The 19,080-nt window shown below is 42.8% G+C and overlaps 1 protein-coding gene across 4 annotated transcripts in view; it reads right to left on the bottom strand.

Moving 5' to 3' along the window:
- The window catches only part of VGLL4 (vestigial like family member 4), a 152,575-nt gene that overhangs the window by 62,504 nt on the left and 70,991 nt on the right, over window positions 1-19,080 (bottom strand). Inside the window, exon 1 of one of the 4 annotated variants that reach the window (XM_048857613.2) lies at window positions 4,553-5,242. The exons of 2 other annotated variants lie outside the window; for them this stretch is intronic. In XM_048857613.2, the coding sequence (XP_048713570.1) occupies window positions 4,553-4,634 (82 nt within the window). In that variant the 5' untranslated portion in view covers window positions 4,635-5,242. Of the gene's footprint in view, window positions 1-4,552; window positions 5,243-19,080 lie in introns of those variants that run through there. One more of the 4 variants, XM_048857615.2, reaches the window with a different exon arrangement.

Here is a 19,080-nt window from a genome sequence, read left to right as displayed (position 1 = left end):
GCATGTGGTGGGAGACAAGCCTGCTTTCTGCAACCCTCCTGTCCCCAACAACTCGCTTCAGCGATTCCCAAAATCAGATGCACTTACCAAGGGCCTCCTCTCCTGTTTGCACTTCGCCAACATCCAACTGCTGTGACTGGCTAGGCTCCTCTGGGGTAGAAAAGAGCTCCTGGCTGCATGCATCTCTGGCCTCTGAGTCATCCTCTGCCTCTGGGTCCCCATCCCCCACTCCCTCCACATCCTTGTCCAAGACTTCCTCTTCCTGGCTCAGTCCACTCTCGACTGGCACGCAAGCCAATGAAGTATCCACAGGGGCCTTCGCAGTGGAGGTGGGGTCACTGCCGAGTATTGCGTCCAGCTCTTTATAGAATCGGCAGCTCATGGGCGCAGCACCGGAGCAGCGGTTTGCCTCCCGTGCCTTGTGATGGGCATTCCGCAGCTCCTTCACTTTGACCCTGCACTGCACTGTGTCCCAGTCATGGCCCCTTTCTGTCATGCATCATGAAATCTGTCCATAGGTATCATAATTCCTATGGCTGGAGCACAGCTGGGATTGGACAGGCTCCTCTTCCCAAATGCTGATGAGGTCCAGCAGCTCGGCATTGCTCCAAGCAGGGGATCGCCTGGCGCATGGAGAAGACATGGCCACCTGGAAAGTTGCGTTGAGACCACTGCACGCATCACTGAGCACACAATGGAATGAACGGGGGGTGGAGATGACGGTTGGGCAGTAGAGTTCAAACCGATGACCAGAGAGGCGAGAACAGGCATTGTGGGACACCTCCCGGAGGCCAGTCGCAGCGCTGTACTCGACCAGGGTGTCTACACTGGCACCGCAGCACTGTAGCCCTGGGGCAGAAAGCTCTACGCCTCTCGTTGGGGTGGGTTTTTTACAGCGCTCCAACTGCGCAGTTGCTGCACACTAAGTGGCTTGGCTGTGTGTACACCTCGGGAGTTACAGCGCAGAAAACTGCTTTACTGTGCAGAAACTTGCCAGTGTAGACAGGGCCTTAGCTTCCTTCTTTGGCTTTCATCATTCTCACCTTTGTCACATAGTAGAGTGGCTCACAGTTAGGAACAGCACCTGTGACATAAGCAACTCAGAGACCAAAGATTTACCTATTTTGCTTTGGTTTATGGCAGGCAACCCAATTTCTCTCTAAGGTCTCCCTAACCACTAGACGAGCTAGAACACACTGCCAGCCAAAATATTCCCCTAATCATGGCTGTATGACAATGACAATGCCGTGGAGGGCAGCGGAAGCTCTTCAAAGACATACTGAAAGTACATCTTAAAAAGAGAGGCATCAGCCCAACAAACTGGGAGGACACAGCGCAAAACAGAACAGTGTGGTGCCATGCCATACACCAAGCCACAGCTCACTTTGAGGAGAACAGACAGAGAAGTGACAAAGGAGAAAAGAAAGGGCACAACAGTCCAACCAACCACTACGTCTTCTCCAAGATCACACCTGTCACTGCTGTGGGAAAATCTGCAGGGCACAAATTGGGTTCCTCAGCCACTTAAAAACCCACTAATGAACCCCCTTAACAGACATCATCCACACACCCAGGGATAGCCAAAGAAGAAAGAAGAAAAAAAATGACAGAGTGCTGCGTAAGGACAAAATGAGACCCCTCTGAAGGGCTGCTCTCATCCACGAGTCATTAAGCACCACCACAGTACTGGCACTGCTTAGCCATCTGACAGTTGTGGGCGCCAGTTTTCTGGGCAAGGAAAACAGAGACTAAGCTTGGAGTCCAAATTATAGTCCTCTGCATCAGCATAATACACTGTGCTGGGCCACAGGGCTGGCCTAAGACATCCTTGTTGGGGAAAGAACCTGCTTTTACTTCTGAAGGGCCTGATCCTATCACCAGTACATCCATGGAACATGCACTAAAGTCCAGGGTGCTGCGCCTGCAGATACATGGCCAGTCACTACCTGGTATTGGCTTGTTTCTGCTAGAAGCAAAATTACCCACAAAGAGGAAAATGGGCAAATCCTCTCCAATGATAACAATGCCACATTTCACCAGTCCATAAATTGCCTCAAAAAGCGGGGGCAAACAACATTGTTCTTTTAATAATGACTGAGACAGAAAATGAAATGGATAAAGTCAGCATTATTCCATTCTATTTGAAAGGGACAGTTGAGGCAGCTACTCAGGAAAAGCAGCAACATGCTGCCATTTCCAAAAGAGCTTCAGGGAGTAAAGGCACCCACTTCCCACTGAATTCCAATAGGATATAGGCGCCTAATTTTCTCCATCACTTTTGAAAATCCCAACCTATTATATAGATCTAATAATCACATAGTGTATTTGTATCTTATCTTATATCTGCAAAAGTACTTTTCAGGAGACTGTGTCTGTGTAAGTATTTCAAGTATGATCCTAAATAAAGACTAATTACTTGAATCTGAAAACCACTTTGTTCTCAAGTATACATATTACTGCAGCGGTGATTTTGAAAAGACAAGATCCATCATTGCTGACACAACTCCCCTGTAAAATAAATACTTTGGCATTGGCATGGCAGATCTGCAGGCATCTCTAAAAACACCCTTCAGAGCTCAGTGCAGATGTGGTCAGTGTTTATACTTTTTAAACCACTTAGATATAAACACCTCACTATAAACACCGCTCAAGTTTTGCTTTTGCTTTTTTCATTTCTTACATGTTTATTTTAGTGTTAAAAATAATAACTTCCATAATAAGGAAAATTACAACAGATGTTTAAACTAAACAAAAGCTGCTATATTGTATTAGTGTGTGTTCCTGGAGCTGTGCTTTTGCTTTCAAACTATTAAAAGTATGATCTGTCCAAAAAAAGGTAGGAAAACGTCTAGTAAGCAACTTCTATAAATATTAGTTAATAAATACAATTGACTGAAACTAGTAAGACCCAAAGCAACAAAACTTTTTCCCTCTAGTCAGCAAAACCCTCAGAAAAATCCATCAAGTAAGCAAAAATTCTATTTATAATGTTTGCCATTTTTCACCAGGAGCCAACAGTCACATCATAATAAAGCATTTGATTGTTAATGCAGGACAATGATGAGATTAACAAAAAAAGATTAGCAACATTCCTTTATCCAATCACTCTTGCATCCACAAAGTTTCAAAAAATAAACAGCACCATGGGAAAGAGCATGGAAGTCTGATTGGCCATGCACAATCTGCACCATATTGTTCAATATTGACTGGCAAACCTGAAAAATCTGCTGTGGAAATAATTAAGTAAATTTCTACATTAAGATATTTGACTCTGTTCAGATGGAACCTCCCCCTCCCTCCGGAAGTATTAATAGTTCTACGTGCAACCTCTCTGCTCCCCCTGGCACTTTGAAATGTGGTCTTTCTGACTTAAAACAGAGGGGGGAAGGGAAAGATCTATTTCTAGAGTGAGCTTCCTGATTTTTGGGTTAGCCTTTTACTAAAGCATGCAAGTGGTTAGCTCTTGATCAGATCTATACATTATTTACTGCTCCTTCCCTGACAACTATAGCAAATTTACTTTCCAAATGAATGTCGAAAATGTTGCTGCTGAATTAGAAGAGAGACTTCTGCAATGTTTGTATGTGGCTACAGGAAAACTTGCACTCCTGCCAAGCTGAATTAGCTCAGTGGTGCCTTTCTTTCCACTCAAATCCAGGCCATTGCCACTTCTTCAAACTGCACGTAGATAAAAAGCTCAAGTAGATGGAGAAGCTGATTTCCCCTCCCCCACGCCGCCCCTAACTTAAGGCACCCTCAAAACAGGGCTACTATTACCTACAGTCTCAGAAGTAACTGCAGACCTACGTCAGCTGGACACAAATAAGAAAACTCAGAGCACGGTGAAGAAAAAAGTTTCAGTTTTCCAGGGTGTTGTGTAATTCTTTCCACCAGGACTATGTGGAGGGCTCTTTGGGGCGTGTGTTTGTGTGTGGGTGAGGGGGGAGACATCCTTCACTGTCAGGGCTTTCTCAGAGCTGTGCAGGAAATGAGAAGTCAAACAAAGAGCCACTCTGTGCTCTGTAATATGGGTGCCCTTCAATTGCCAAAGTTGAATAGTAAAAATTAGTTATTGTTCAGGATGTACACTAAAAACAAAAACTTCGTCTAAGTCTCATTGTCCAAATACATCTACACTATGTGTTTAAGCGTATATATCTATTTACATGTAATGGTGTAGATTACACATACACAATGTACATTACAAATTAACTCATACACCATATTGTAAAGTGACTTTAAAATGTTTCCTTTACAACTACATTAACACTGGCAAAAAGTTATCCGGGTATTGCTGCTTTAAAGTACTTCAATCAGTACCATCTTTGCTTGCGGGGGGAAGGAGGAGACAACCTACACTTCATATTAATATTGAACAGTAAAATTTCCTTTAAAAAGAATTCAACTTCCATTTCACAAATCCCATCAAACCCGTAGACAGTACAAAATGCACAGTACCTTGTAACAACTATAAATAGAAGGGAGAGAGAATTCACACTGAAAACAACAAAAAACACCCCATAAAAAGCATTTTGCAAAATGAAACAATTACCTTCGTAGCACAGCATGCCAATATTGTTGTTCATCTTGTCCAAGTATTGGTAGTTCAACAGGTCCATCTTCATAAATAGCATTTATCGGGCTAACAAAAAAGACCAGCTTCTTTGCTTTTGCCCAGAAACAGGGAGAAGGATGCAGGACAAACGCTGCCTGACTAGCTCCTGGCTCTTTCTAAACTTCACAAGCTCAAGGCCCAGCCTTTGATTAATCAAAATAAAGTATATTAAGGAAAGTTGGATGGGGAGGGAGGAACCTTTCCAGGATTTCAGAGACTGAGTTTAGAGTGTATTTTGTCCCACACCTACAAAGAAAACCAGTTAAAAAAAACAAAACAAAAAACTTTGCAAATCTTTCTGGAAATTTAAGTGGCGGGGGGGGGGAGGGAAATTAGGGAAGTGTCCTAGGACAAAGACAAGCTAGTTCTCCTCACAGCCCGCTGCAAGTTAACTGCACTGACATGCAGGCTATGCTTGGTATGAGTCGTATGTAAACTAGCTTCCTCTTTCTATCAGGCAGAGAGCACTGAGCATGCTCACTGAATCCCTGGAGCTCTTCAAATGTCAGGGATATTTTCTGCACAAGATCAGTCTCTAAATGTATTGAGTGTTTGAAAGAAAGGAGGAGGAGGAGGAGGAGGAGGTGGAGAGTCTTTACAGAAGGGCCATGTCAGAGTTGCTCTTGACAGGAAGCAGTGCTACCACTGCAAAACTGAAAGGAGGGATGAGAGAGAGCAAGAGGGAGAGAGGGAGAGAGAGAGAGGTCTCTTTTCAAGTACTGGGAAGAAGTCTACCAATCTAAACCTGAAGGCAGGCTTCACTTTCCAAGTGACAGAACCTAGGTTAAACTTTTATTTTAAATTCTCCCCCATCCTCCAACTTTAATTCAAGATACACAGCTGACACTTATTTTTACTTGATCATCAAAATGTTTGCAGTTCCTATTTGATCTGGTTTCAACATATTGTAATAGGTGTCGTTAATGTTAAAATCTTACTATTTTTCAGCGAATTAACAAAATGGAGTTCTAATGGCTCCAGGATGGAAGAATGAGAATTACAACCAAACCACCATATCAACTCTTTGAATAGTGCTGGTAGATATGCACACACAGCTTTATACTACAGTTTAATCAGTCTACCGCTACATTTTAAATCCCTAAGGGATGTCAGTAGTTAAACATTTCAGGTTATGGCTTTTTAGTGCCTGGAGAATTCATTGTTCAAACTCTGGTATAAATGACAGAAATGAAGGGGATTTTTACAACAGTTTTTCTCATCTCAGGATGTGGCTTGTTTTGCTGCAGTTCGAACCTTGATCTTAAAGGCTTCTAATTTATACAGTTGTATGTAGATCACCACAAGAGGCAGACCATGTGTATCAGTGCTGCTATGGTATGTCAACCTAATGGATATCAACTGGTGTCTCCTGCAGTCTGAAATCTGATTTGAACGACAAAGCAATGCCAGTACAGAAGCATGGTCTAAAGTAAACACATAACTAATGGGGTTCTAATCCTACCTCTGGTACACATTCCCCCTGTGGTCTTGGGCAATTTCACCTCACTTCTCTGCCTTAGCTTCCTTGGAGGGAGCCCAATTCTCACTGCCTTTCAACAGAAGTCAGGTGCATAACTTCGATTTGTTCCTTAGAAAATCTCCCCCTTGTGTCAAAGGGGCAGACTAGGGTTGCCACCCAACTGAGTTTTACCTGGACAGTCCAGTTTTTGGCTTCTGTGTCTGGGTGCCACTGAAGGTTGCCAGATGTCTGTTTTTTAATTGAAAAGTCCAGTCGAAAAGGTGGCAACTCTAGGGCAGGCACTTGTCATACAGGAGTGTTCCATAGAGTGACATTCTGCCAAAGCACTTGGAAGAGAGTGCAATATAAATCCCAAGGAATTATTGTTCCACTGAGGTTAGACAATTTAATTTAGGATACTGTTTCCATACAAGTGAACTCAATTTACCTTCCAAAAATTACTTTACTTGGAATAGGAAAAGCAGTGCTGTAAATACCTCCTTGTATGCAATCTCAACTGAAGGGGCACACTACTAAAGTGATCCTAAGAACAATGCAACAGAAAACAAGTTAGTGAAAAGAAATCTTGTTTCATTGGGAAGATGAAATGTAAAAGCTCTTCATTTTATATGGATCACTATTAAGAAAAACAGATGGACTCTCTCTATATTAAAAGAATTATGGATCTCAGAGACCATGGTGATGAACATGGCACAAAAACATACCCAGATACTTAATGTTCAAGTAACCACTTTCTTGTATAATAAAAATAATTTGCTAATTAAAGTTTACCATGATGTTTTTTGGCTCCCAGAATTTGAGACAGTTAAAGCTGCACCCACCTACCTACAGGCTAAAAATAGCATAAGGTACTTTCTAAAAAGGGGAAATTTTTAAATGAAGAAAATGACATTTTTAAGTTTAAAGGGGAATAGGCTGGAATCATTACTCAAGCACTGTAGGGGCTACCCTCTCTGATGCAAAAGCCAGAACTCTGAAGTAAACCTTGAGTCCCACTACAACTAGGGGCTACACTGGTGCATTACTGTCTTTCAGAGCATGTTCATTTACTAAAAGCAAAACAGTGTTTTAATAAATATTGCAACAACAGGATAACAGGAAAAAAAGGCTACTCCTTACATTTGTAAATGTAGAGGTAAAGACTGCACAGTTACAACAAAGGAGACAAAGGAGAGGCAAGTACCTCCAGCCTGAAGTGTAAATTTCATAGAGCCGGGACACCACCACTTTGAGAAATAAGGAAAGTATTTACACTATGTGCAACTATAGTAGCGAGAGCATTCCTGAAATTCCATTACTACAAGCTAGTTCTATGGGAGAAAAGAGAAGTATTGGCATATTCCAACATACAATATTTGAACTGCTGTTTGGAGTGCTGGGAGAGGGGGAAGCTAGTGTTCTATTTTATTCTATAAAGGTTCTCATGCTGCACTCATCACTTAAGTACTCGAACACCTTCTAGTACTACATTAAGCAAAGTGACTAACATCTGTCACATCTTCCAGCTAAATAATAGCTTGGTACCAAAAGTTATATATATTATAAAAAGAAATGCATTCCTAGTGAAGGGACAGGAAGAAAAAAATTCTTGAGGCAAATATGAGACAATCAATCATGCCCTACATCATTCCTAAAATCCCTCCATACTCAAGCATTGTGGGTACTAATACTAAGCATTCCTAGACTTTACATCCCTGTAATGTGCTCAATGCACTCTTTCGAGGAAAGACTTCCCAACAGTCTTATACATGATTCACTGAGCATTTCACCAATCTGGAATAGCTCAGGTTGAAATGTAATCAATGGCAAATGTATGTCATCAGGTTACATGCCAAGTATATGGAAAAGCAAACATTGCTAATAGCATATTCCATGAGTTTTGTTATTTATGGATTAATATCACTGCTTAAATGTTATAACACTTTTAAGTACCACTAAGTACTATACTTTCTGCATTACATGTGAGCTATACGACTTACTATGACACCACAAAATACTTTTCTTTTGTAAAACAGGCCATTATATATTTATTTTCCACACACTCAAACTTTTTAGTACAACAGCATCCCCTGGAGGTAATAGTGAAAAACTGCACACACATTTTCACCAGTAATGCTATAACTCTGCAACAAAGTGCATGGACTTTGATTCTGGCTAATCCCTTAGTAGACATTCTAGTTCAGCTTCCTTGCAGTGCTCAATTCATCAGTTTAAAAGGGATATGCTCCTGCAAATTCAATAGCCAAAGGGTCACCTCACACCATAAGCTTGTATTTTTGGATGAAGAAGGCAAAGAACAATCAAACAGTGGCTTTAATTAATGGTTATATCAAAATTGCCAAAACTAGAAATTGCTGATTACAACGTTTGGACAAGGTAATGCCTCAGGAATAGTTTTAACTTGCCCTAGAGGCAGAATTACTCAGAATTAGGGAATTATGAATTTAATCATTGCAAGATCTCTAGCACTCACTCTTCTAACAACTTTAACAAGAGAACAACAACACATCAGAAACTGTTTACTGCAGGTCTTCTTTAAAGCACATTGTGTGTCTGGCAAATAGCCAATATAAAGAACAAATCACAATGGACAGTTTGGCCAAACCGGACAGTCTCTACGCAAAAGAATAAATTATAACATTCAAAAACCAGTAGGAGAACACTTCAATCTCCCTGGACACCTAACAACAGAATTAAAAGTGGCAATTCTTCAACAAAAAAAACTTCAGAAACAGACTCCAAAGAGAAACTGCAGAACTGGAATTAATTTGCAAACTGGACATCATCAAATTAGGCCTGAATAAAGACTGAGAGTGGATGGGCCACTACAAAAATGAATTTCCCCCTGCTGATACTCACACCTTCTTGTCAACTGTTTGAAATGGGCCACCTTGATTACATTTGCTGTCTCAGCACTACAAAAGTGATGTTTTCTCCCTTGGTATTCACCCCTTCTTGTCAACTGTTGAGAATAGCCCACTTCCACCTTAATTGAATTGGCTTGTTAACACTGACCCCCCACTTGGTAAGGCAACTCCCATCTTTTCATATGCTGTGTATTTATACCTGCCTCTGTATTTTCCACTCCATGCATCTGATGAAGTGGGTTTTAGCCCACGAAAGCTTATGCCCAAATAAATTTGTTAGTCTCTGGGGGTATGTCTACACTACGAAATTAGGTCGATTTTATAGAAGTCGAGTTTTAGAATTTGATTTTATACAGTCAGTTGCATATGTCCACACTAAGCGCATTAAGTCGGCGGAGTGTGTCCTCACTACCGTGGCTAGCATCGACTTACGGAGTGATGCACTGTGAGTAGCTATCCCACAGTTCCTGCAGTCTCTGCCGCCCATTGGAATTCTGGGTTAAACTCCCAATCCCTGGTGGGGCAAAAACATTGTCACAGGTGGTTTTGGGTACATGTCATCAGTTGCCCCTCCCTCCGTGAAAGCAACGGCAGACAATCGTTTCACACCTTTCTTCCTGGGTTACCCATGCAGACGCCATATCACGGCAAGCATGGAGCCCACTCAGCTCACTGTCACCGCTGCTGTTGTGGGCAAGTCTACTGTGGGAGCTGCTGTGTTCCAAGTAGCCAGTGCGATCATTGATGTTCTGTTATCAAAGGTAGTGACTCTGGAAAATGTGTGGGCCTTTTTAGATTTTAGGTGCATGATATTCCTGTCCTTTGTCACTGGTGAAGAAGTCTTGCAGCCATACATTCCAGTCTGGTCGGCGCTGTAACACCCCATAGTACTTCTGTGGTTGACATATGTAACAGCTCCAGGGCTCTTGCTCTTTTGCCTTGGCCGAAGTACCTTGCCCTACTAGGACCTCCAAGCATTTGACACGGAAGCACCTGCAGCAGCTGGCATTGCTACACAGCAGCAGCTCGTGGGTGCCTTCGCAGCAGACAGTGCAGTAGGACTGCTAGCCATCCTCATCCATGGTGTATGGCTCCACCGCTTCTGCTGCAACTCTGCTCTCCCTGGAGGCTTCTGCCTCAGGCTGCTCTCCCAGCCAGCAGCACCGCACGGTCGCACCTACCCCAGCCTACCCCTTGCTCCCATGGCTCATGAAGCCTGGACAGTAGTGAAGAACAGTTCACCTATAGGCTGAGCAAGTGCAGAATGGTGGTAGAATGTGCCTTTGGACGTTTAAAAGCTCGATAGCACTGTTGGTCAGACCTCAGCGCAACCAACATTCCCATTATGACAGGTTTCAGAGTAACAGCCCTGTTAGTCTGTATTCGCAAAAAGAAAAGGAGTACTTGTGGCACCTTAGAGACTAACCAATTTATTTGAGCATGAGCTTTCGTGAGCTACAGCTTACTTCATCGGATGCATACCTTGGAAACGGCAGCAGACATTATATACACACAGAGATCATGAAACAATACCTCCTCCCACCCCACTGTCCTGTTGGTAATAGCTTATCTAAAGTGATCATCAAATTGGGCCATTTCCAGCACAAATCCAGGTTTTCTCACCCTCCACCCCCCCACACACAAACTCACTCTCCTGCTGGTAATAGCCCATCACTTTAGATAAGCTATTACCAGCAGGACAGTGGGGTGGGAGGAGGTATTGTTTCATATTCTCTGTGTGTATATAAAGTCTGCTGCAGTTTCCACGGTATGCATCCGATGAAGTGAGCTGTAGCTCACGAAAGCTCATACTCAAATAAATTGGTTAGTCTCTAAGGTGCCACAAGTACTCCTTTTCTCTCTTCACAATGTGCATGATAATCAAGATGGGCCATTTCCAGCACAAATCCAGGTTTTCTCACCCCCCACCCCCATACACACACAAACTCACTCTCCTGCTGGTAATAGCTCATCCAAAGTGACCACTCTCCCTACAATGTGCATGGTAATCAAGGTGGGCCATGTCCAGCACAAATCCAGGCTTTCTCACACACCCCCCCTTTTTTTTTCCCGGGGACACACACACACGCACACAAACTCACTCTCCTGCTGGCAATAGCTCATCCAAACTGACCACTCTCCAAGTTTAAATCCAAGTTTAACCAGAACGTCTGGGGGGGGGGGGGGGGGGGTAAGGAAAAAACAAGGGGAAATAGGCTACCTTGCATAATGACTTAGCCACTCCCAGTCTCTATTTAAGCCTAAATTAATAGTATCCAATTTGCAAATGAATTCCAATTCAGCAGTTTCTCGCTGGAGTCTGGATTTGAAGTTTTTTTGTTTTAAGATAGCGACCTTCATGTCTGTGATTGCGTGACCAAAGAGATTGAAATGTTCTCCGACTGGTTTATGAATGTTATAATTCTTGACATCTGATTTGTGTCCATTTATTCTTTTAAGTAGAGACTGTCCAGTTTGACCAATGTACATGGCAGAGGGGCATTGCTGGCACATGATGGCATATATCACATTGGTGGATGTGCAGGTGAACAAGCCTCTGATAGTGTGGCTGATGTGATTAGGCCCTGTGATGGTCTCCCCTGAATAGATATGTGGGCACAGTTGGCAACGGGCTTTGTTGCAAGGATAAGTTCCTGGGTTAGTGGTTCTGTTGTGTGGTATGTGGTTGTTGGTGAGTATTTGCTTCAGGTTGGGGGGCTGTCTGTAGGCAAGGACTGGCCTGTCTCCCAAGATTTGTGAGAGTGTTGGGTCATCCTTTAGGATAGGTTGTAGATCCTTAATAATGCGTTGGAGGGGTTTTAGTTGGGGGCTGAAGGTGACGGCTAGTGGCGTTCTGTTATTTTCTTTGTTAGGCCTGTCCTGTAGTAGGTGACTTCTGGGAACTCTTCTGGCTCTATCAATCTGTTTCTTCACTTCCACAGGTGGGTATTGTAGTTGTAAGAAAGCTTGACAGAGATCTTGTAGGTGTTTGTCTCTGTCTGAGGGGTTGGAGCAAATGCGGTTGTATCGCAGAGCTTGGCTGTAGACGATGGATCGTGTGGTGTGGTCAGGGTGAAAGCTGGAGGCATGTAGGTAGGAATAGCGATCAGTAGGTTTCCGGTATAGGGTGGTGTTTATGTGACCATCGTTTATTAGCACTGTAGTGTCCAGGAAGTGGATCTCTTGTGTGGACTGGACCAGGCTGAGGTTGATGGTGGGATGGAAGTTGTTGAAATCATGGTGGAATTCCTCAAGGGCTTCTTTTCCATGGGTCCAGATGATGAAGATGTCATCAATATAGCGCAAGTAGAGTAGGGGCTTTAGGGGATGAGAGCTGAGGAAGTGTTGTTCTAAATCAGCCATAAAAATGTTGGCATACTGTGGGGCCATGCGGGTACCCATAGCAGTGCCGCTGATCTGAAGGTATACATTGTCCCCAAATGTAAAATAGTTATGGGTAAGGACAAAGTCACAAAGTTCAGCCACCAGGTTAGCCGTGACATTATCGGGGATAGTGTTCTTGACGGCTTGTAGTCCATCTTTGTGTGGAATGTTGGTGTAGAGGGCTTCTACATCTATAGTGGCCAGGATGGTGTTATCAGGAAGATCACCGATGGACTGAAGTTTCCTCAGGAAGTCAGTGGTGTCTCGAAGGTAGCTGGGAGTGCTGGTAGCGTAGGGCCTGAGGAGGGAGTCTACATAGCCAGACAATCCTGCTGTCAGGGTGCCAATGCCTGAGATGATGGGGCGCCCAGGATTTCCAGTTTTATGGATTTTGGGTAGTAGATAGAATATCCCAGGTCGGGGTTCCAGGGGTGTGTCTGTGTGGATTTGATCTTGTGCTTTTTCAGGAAGTTTCTTGAGCAAATGCTGTAGTTGCTTTTGGTAACTCTTAGTGGGATCATAGGGTAATGGCTTGTAGAAAGTGGTGTTGGAGAGCTGCCGAGCAGCCTCTTGTTCATATTCCGACCTATTCATGATGACAACAGCACCTCCTTTGTCAGCCTTTTTGATTATGATGTCAGAGTTGTTTCTGAGGCTGTGGATGGCATTGCGTTCCGCATGGCTGAGGTTATGGGGCAAGTGATGCTGCTTTTCCACAATTTCAGCCCGTGCACGTCAGCGGAAGCACTCTATGTAGAAGTCCAGTCTGCTGTTTCGACCTTCAGGAGGAGTCCACTTAGAATCCTTCTTTTTGTAGTGTTGGTAGGGAGGCCTCTGTGGATTAGTATGTTGTTCAGAGGTATTTTGGAAATATTCCTTGAGTCGGAGACGTTGAAAATAGGATTCTAGGTCACCACAGAACTGTATCATGTTCGTGGGGGTGGAGGGGCAGAAGGAGAGGCCCCGAGATAGGACAGCTACTTCTACTGGGCTGAGAGTATAGTTGGATAGGTTAACAATATTGCTAGGTGGGTTGAGGGAACCATTGCTGTGGCCCCTTGTAGCATGTAGTAGTTTAGAAAGTTTAGTGTCCTTTTTCTTTTGTAGAGAAGCAAAGTGTACGTTGTAAATGGCTTGTCTAGTTTTAGTAAAATCCAGCCACGAGGAAGTTTGTGTGGAAGGTTGGTTTTTTATGAGAGTATCCATTTTTGAGAGCTCTTTCTTAATCTTTCCCTGTTTGCTGTAGAGGATGTTGATCAGGTGATTCCGCAGTTTCTTTGAGAGCGTGTGGCACAAGCTGTCAGCATAGTCTGTGTGGTATGTAGATTGTAATGGATTTTTTACCTTCAGTCCTTTTGGTACGATGTCCATCTGTTTGCATTTGGAAAGGAAGATGCTGTCTGTCTGTATCTGTACAAGTTTTTTCATGCAGTTGATAGATTTCCACTCCATACGGCTAAATGCAGTGCCTTGCATAATGACAGGTTTCAGAATAACAGCCGTGTTAGTCTGTATTCGCAAAAAGAAAAGGAGTACTTGTGGTACCTTAGAGACTAACCAATTTATTTGAGCATGAGCTTTCGTGAGCTACAGCTCACAAAGAAAATAACAAAAATAACAAAGAAATAATGGCCCACCTTGATTATCATGCACATTGTGAAGAGAGTTGTCACTTTGGATGGGCTATTACCAGCAGGAGAGTGAGCTTGTGTGTGGGGGGGTGGAGGGTGAGAAAACCTGGATTTGTGCTGGAAATGGCCCAACTTGATGATCACTTTAGATAAGCTATTACCAGCAGGACAGTGGGGTGGGAGGGGGTATTGTTTCATGATCTCTGTGTGTATATAATGTCTGCTGCAGTTTCCACGGTATGCATCCGATTAAGTGAGCTGTAGCTCACGAAAGCTCATGCTCAAATAAATTGGTTAGTCTCTAAGGTGCCACAAGTACTCCTTTTCTTTTTGCGAACATTCCCATTGTTATTGCTGCTTGCTGTGTGCTCCATAATATCTGTGGGGGAAGACATTCATGGTGGGGTGGGAGGTTGAGGCAAATCACCTGGGGTCCGATTTTGAGCAGCCAGACACCAGGGCAATTAGAAGAGCACAGCAAGGCATGCTGCGCATCAGAGAGGGTTTGAAAACCAGTTTCATGACTGGCTAGGCTATGGTGTGACAGTTGTGTGTGTTTCTCCTTGATGCAAACCCGCCCCCTTTGTTGATTTTAATTCCCTGTAAGCCAACCACCCTTCCCCCTTCAAAATAAAGTAACGATTGTTTTGAAACCATGCATTCTTTCTTTATTAATTAAAAAAAAAAAGAGATAACGGACAAGGTAGCCCAGGTGGGGTGGGGGAGGAAGGAAGGACAAGGCCACACTGCTTATTGTAGCCACACTAAAAATCAAACTGTTTGAATGACAGCCTTCTGTTGCTTGGGCCATCCTCTGGAGTGGAGTGGCTGGGTGCCAGGAGCCTCCACCCCCCCCCCCCACGTTCTTGGGCATCTGGGTGAGGCGGCTATGGAACATGGGGAGGAGGGGAGGCGGTTATACAGTGGGGGTCTGCGCTCTTGTTGGCTTTCCTGCAGCTCCAACAGACGCTTCATCATGTCCATTTCCTCCCCCAACAGACACTTCATCATGTCCGTTTGCTCCCCCATTAGCCTCAGCATCGTGTCCTGCCTCCGCTCTTCGCACTCACTTAATTCTTTCCTGGCCTCTGCCACCGAATGCCTCCATGCATTAAGCTGTGCCCTATCAGTGCGGGAGGACTGCATGAGCTCAGAAAATATGTCATTGCGAGTGCGTTTTTTTCACCTTCTAATCTGCAATAACCTCAGGGATGGAGATGATAGGGGGAGCGTAGAAACAGTCTATGCTCTACGATTCTGGGGGGACTGCATGGTCACCTGTGCTGCTGAGTTCACCACGCTGACCAAACAGGAAGTGAAATTCAAAAGTTCCCGGGGCTTTTTCTGTGTACCTGGCTAGTGCATCAGAGTTCAAAGTACTGTCCAGAGCGGACACAATGGAGCATTCTGGGATAGCTCCTGGAGGCCAATACCATCGATTTGCGTCCACACTACCCCAAACCCGACCCAGCAAGGTCAATTTTAGCGCTACTCCCCTTGTCAGGGAGGAGTACAGAAGTCGATTTTAAGAGCCCTTTAGGTCGATGGAACGGGGTTGGTTGTGTGGACGCAATCATTTTTAAATCAACCTAACGTGGCTAAATTCAATCTAACCCCATAGTGTAGACCAGGCCTAAGGTGCCACAAGGACGCCTTTTTTTTTTAATGGTTCTAAATATCTATGGAATTTTTCCACCATTTGAGATTTTAATATGCCAAAGAAAGTTATAAAAAATACCCTTCTCTGGCAAAAGTAAGTCCAGACCAATATTAGTGTCCAATTTTGAAGTGAGCTGTAGCTCACAAAAGCTTATACTCTAATCAATGTTAGTCTCTAAGGTGCCACAAGTACTCCTTTTCTTTCTGCAATGTTATCAAATGGCCACATGCAAATCTGTATCTAATTTGCACACAGTTACCCTGATTGCAAGGAACGAAATGGCCAGTTATTCCTCTAAATGGCCATTTATAGGTAGTAATTACACACACAAATTAGCTGCCCAACTGTAAGATCGCCTACATGCAACCTTTTCTAAAAAGCAGCTCCAAAATGACTAATAATTAAATATGGCAGCTTACTGTTCTCATTCATCACCAATATTTGTTTCTACTGGAAAAAATATTTAAATGTGCTCATGAAAGATTATCAGCTGAAATGTATTTTGGTTTCACTGTCTTTCGAAGATGCATGGAGAAAAAATAAGCTGTGTATGCTCTCAAAAATCAGATACCAGAAACTTTCCATCTATTTGCTATTTTTTTATGCTTGCATATAGCTGAAAATATTAGACTCCTTCTAATCATATGCAGCTGTACTGAGTCCAGCTTGCCATCTATTGATATTAATGATTTATTGTGAAATTTTCAGTAGTATTTAAGCACCTACTCAGGTGATTTGGAAAATGGTATTTGAAGTCCAATGTCACATAGGTACTTTTGAAAATTTTACCCTTCATGATCATAGAATTATTGTCCAGAGCAACCAATTTGCTCTTTAAAAAAATCCTCTTTAAAGTGCAGAGAGACCTTATTCCTGAGGTATGTTTTTGTATTCCCATTTTTATATATTTCATATTTGCTCATTACCATTTCTAACATTAGACAAGTTATTACGCCACTTGGAATGCATATTCATATCAGCTGATGACCCTCTCCTTGTTCTACTCCTGGGGGAATTCTGTGCCGAAAAATTAAAAATTCTGCAACAAACAATTAAAAAATTCTGCACACAATATTATAATACATACAGACAACACAAAAGATTCAAGAAATGTTTGACAAATAGATTCCTTACTAGGCATTTTAATACAGAACTCCTGAGCAACAAATCACTTAAAGTACAATACAGAACTGTATTTCCCATACCCCTCAGAAGCAGTGCAAAGGCTTTGGGGAATCAAGGGTTGTAGAGGAGTGGAGGAAGAGAGAAGTAATTACTGGGAAGGAGCCTAGGTATGAATTTGAAGGGTTGTTGGGTATGGGTGGGGAAAATGTGTGGTCCTGAGCCTCCACTCCCATTCAGCCCCTGCCCCAGTCTGTCCTCACCCATTAACCCTTATGTCTGACCCCCAGCAACCCCACACAGTCTGTCTCCTGACCTGGACCAACAAGCACTGTGAAGAAAGCAGGCTTTTTCTTTTCCCTATTGTAGCTGCACTGGCCAGGAGTGGCTGCTGTGTTCTAGCACCACAGCGCCCTCTGGTAGGCACAAGACAGAACTTCAGATGTTATTTTCTGCTGGGAGCTACTGCTCTATTCTAGCTCCACGCTGTCCCCTGGTGGGCAAAAGGCAGAACTGCAGCAACTTTTCAAAAGAAGCTATTTTCGGGGGGGGGGGGGATGCACAGCCCATGAAATGTGCACACACGCAGTGGCACAGAATTCCCCAAGGAGTACCTTGTTCACTCTCAAGGTGAGAAGCAGGGGCACAAAGCATGACTACTGCTCAGGAACAGATTTAACTTTTTTCTCCACATCCAATTAAAATTAATTACTGAATAAATACTAGATGATAGCTGCTAGGTGATAATGTGCCTGAAACTAATATACTGCATTTCCTTCTCCACATACCCGACTGTATTAAACAATCTAAATTAAAACATAGCCCAATAAAAATAAAAATATATGCATAAGGCAAAAAGCAAACAGGAATTCTAATTTAAGTAATTTTTTAAAAAATGGAACAAAATCTAATTATATGGAAGGATGTAATTATTCCAACAACAAGCATTACAAATCCAGGAAATTCAGAGTTAAGATTAAACTTTAAAAAAGTCAAAACATGCTAAGTTATGGAACTGCACAATTAGATAGTGACATGATGAGAAGAAAAAGAAATTAGTGTCTTTAAACATCAGTTCCATCTAAAGTAGGAGCACACACACTAAAATGCTTTCTCATAAACTGGGGTAGCCAATAGGCGGACCTCAGGCCAAATCTGGACAACCAGACACTTTTGAATGAACCCCAAAATCTTATCATCATTATTGTTGTTTTGTTATGATGTTCTCTGGAGTCTATCCTTGTTTATACCTTGACCAATAAATGTGGACCCTGACAAAAAATAAATTGACTACCCCTGTTATAAACGTATAACTATTGCATGGTGAACCCAAGCTCAGCTCGAGTGATTTTAAGGTCTGATAGGAACATTATTGGTAGTGTTATAATAATGATGAGGGTATGTGTAGGCAGGGGAAAAAAACAGAAAGAGAAAGAAAAAGTTAAAATAATGAAGACACTACTTTTTAAATTTACATAGGAGCTGGAAGGGACCTCAGACAAATGGCGTACATCTTTCTACTGTGTGACATCTAACTTCCTTTTGAGCATTCCTCTTGTGCCTATTAGCAGAATGTGCTCCTGTCCAATTGCTCTCATCATCATCATAAAGAAAAAGGTACTAACTGAGGGTAGCATAACCCTTATGGGCCAGATAAATGCTAATGTGGATAATTATATTCTGTCTAATTGCTATTGGATAGGACAGCGTTCTTCACTTCCTGTCCTAAAATGCTGTATAGTGTTCCTGTGTGCTGTTTAACACCTGCTGCGTTCCACTCTAGAGACAGCTGCATGACAGAAGTGATTGTATGTAAAACTGATATCAACTTCAGTCAGTTAGTGAAGTAATTATCCAAGTTGGAATTTGGCCAAGAGATCAGTATTTATGCTTATGAAAAGCACTTTGGGAACTTGAATGACTGTAAGTGATTAGGACAGTGAGGGATTGGGAGATTATTTTATTTTATCCTAAAGATGACTCACTTCTCGCAACTTGCACCAGGCTAGAGCATTGTTACCATACTAATTCAGAGGGAGTAGCAAAAGTTATCATCAACAACAGCACTTCCTGCAAAACCCTAACTTTTCCTTGGCTATTGCTCATTCATGTATTTTCTTGGTCTGTTTAGTTTGTGAAACGTGATCACATCTGGCAGTGGCATACTATGCACAGATTCTTCATGAGGTATGTTAGATAGTGCAACTTTCAACAGCCAGGACTTTAAAGAAAACGAGAAGCAACCCATTACAAATCTCAGGGAGTCAAACTGACTTGTTTGCAACTCTTTATTTTTTGATCACAAGAAATTAAAGGCAAAT

The sequence above is a fragment of the Caretta caretta genome, chromosome 7, assembly GCF_965140235.1.
Source record: "Caretta caretta isolate rCarCar2 chromosome 7, rCarCar1.hap1, whole genome shotgun sequence".
NCBI classification, from domain to species: Eukaryota; Metazoa; Chordata; order Testudines; family Cheloniidae; genus Caretta; species Caretta caretta.
Note: the sequence above shows the minus strand (reverse complement) of the source record. Positions and strands in the feature narration are given on the sequence as shown.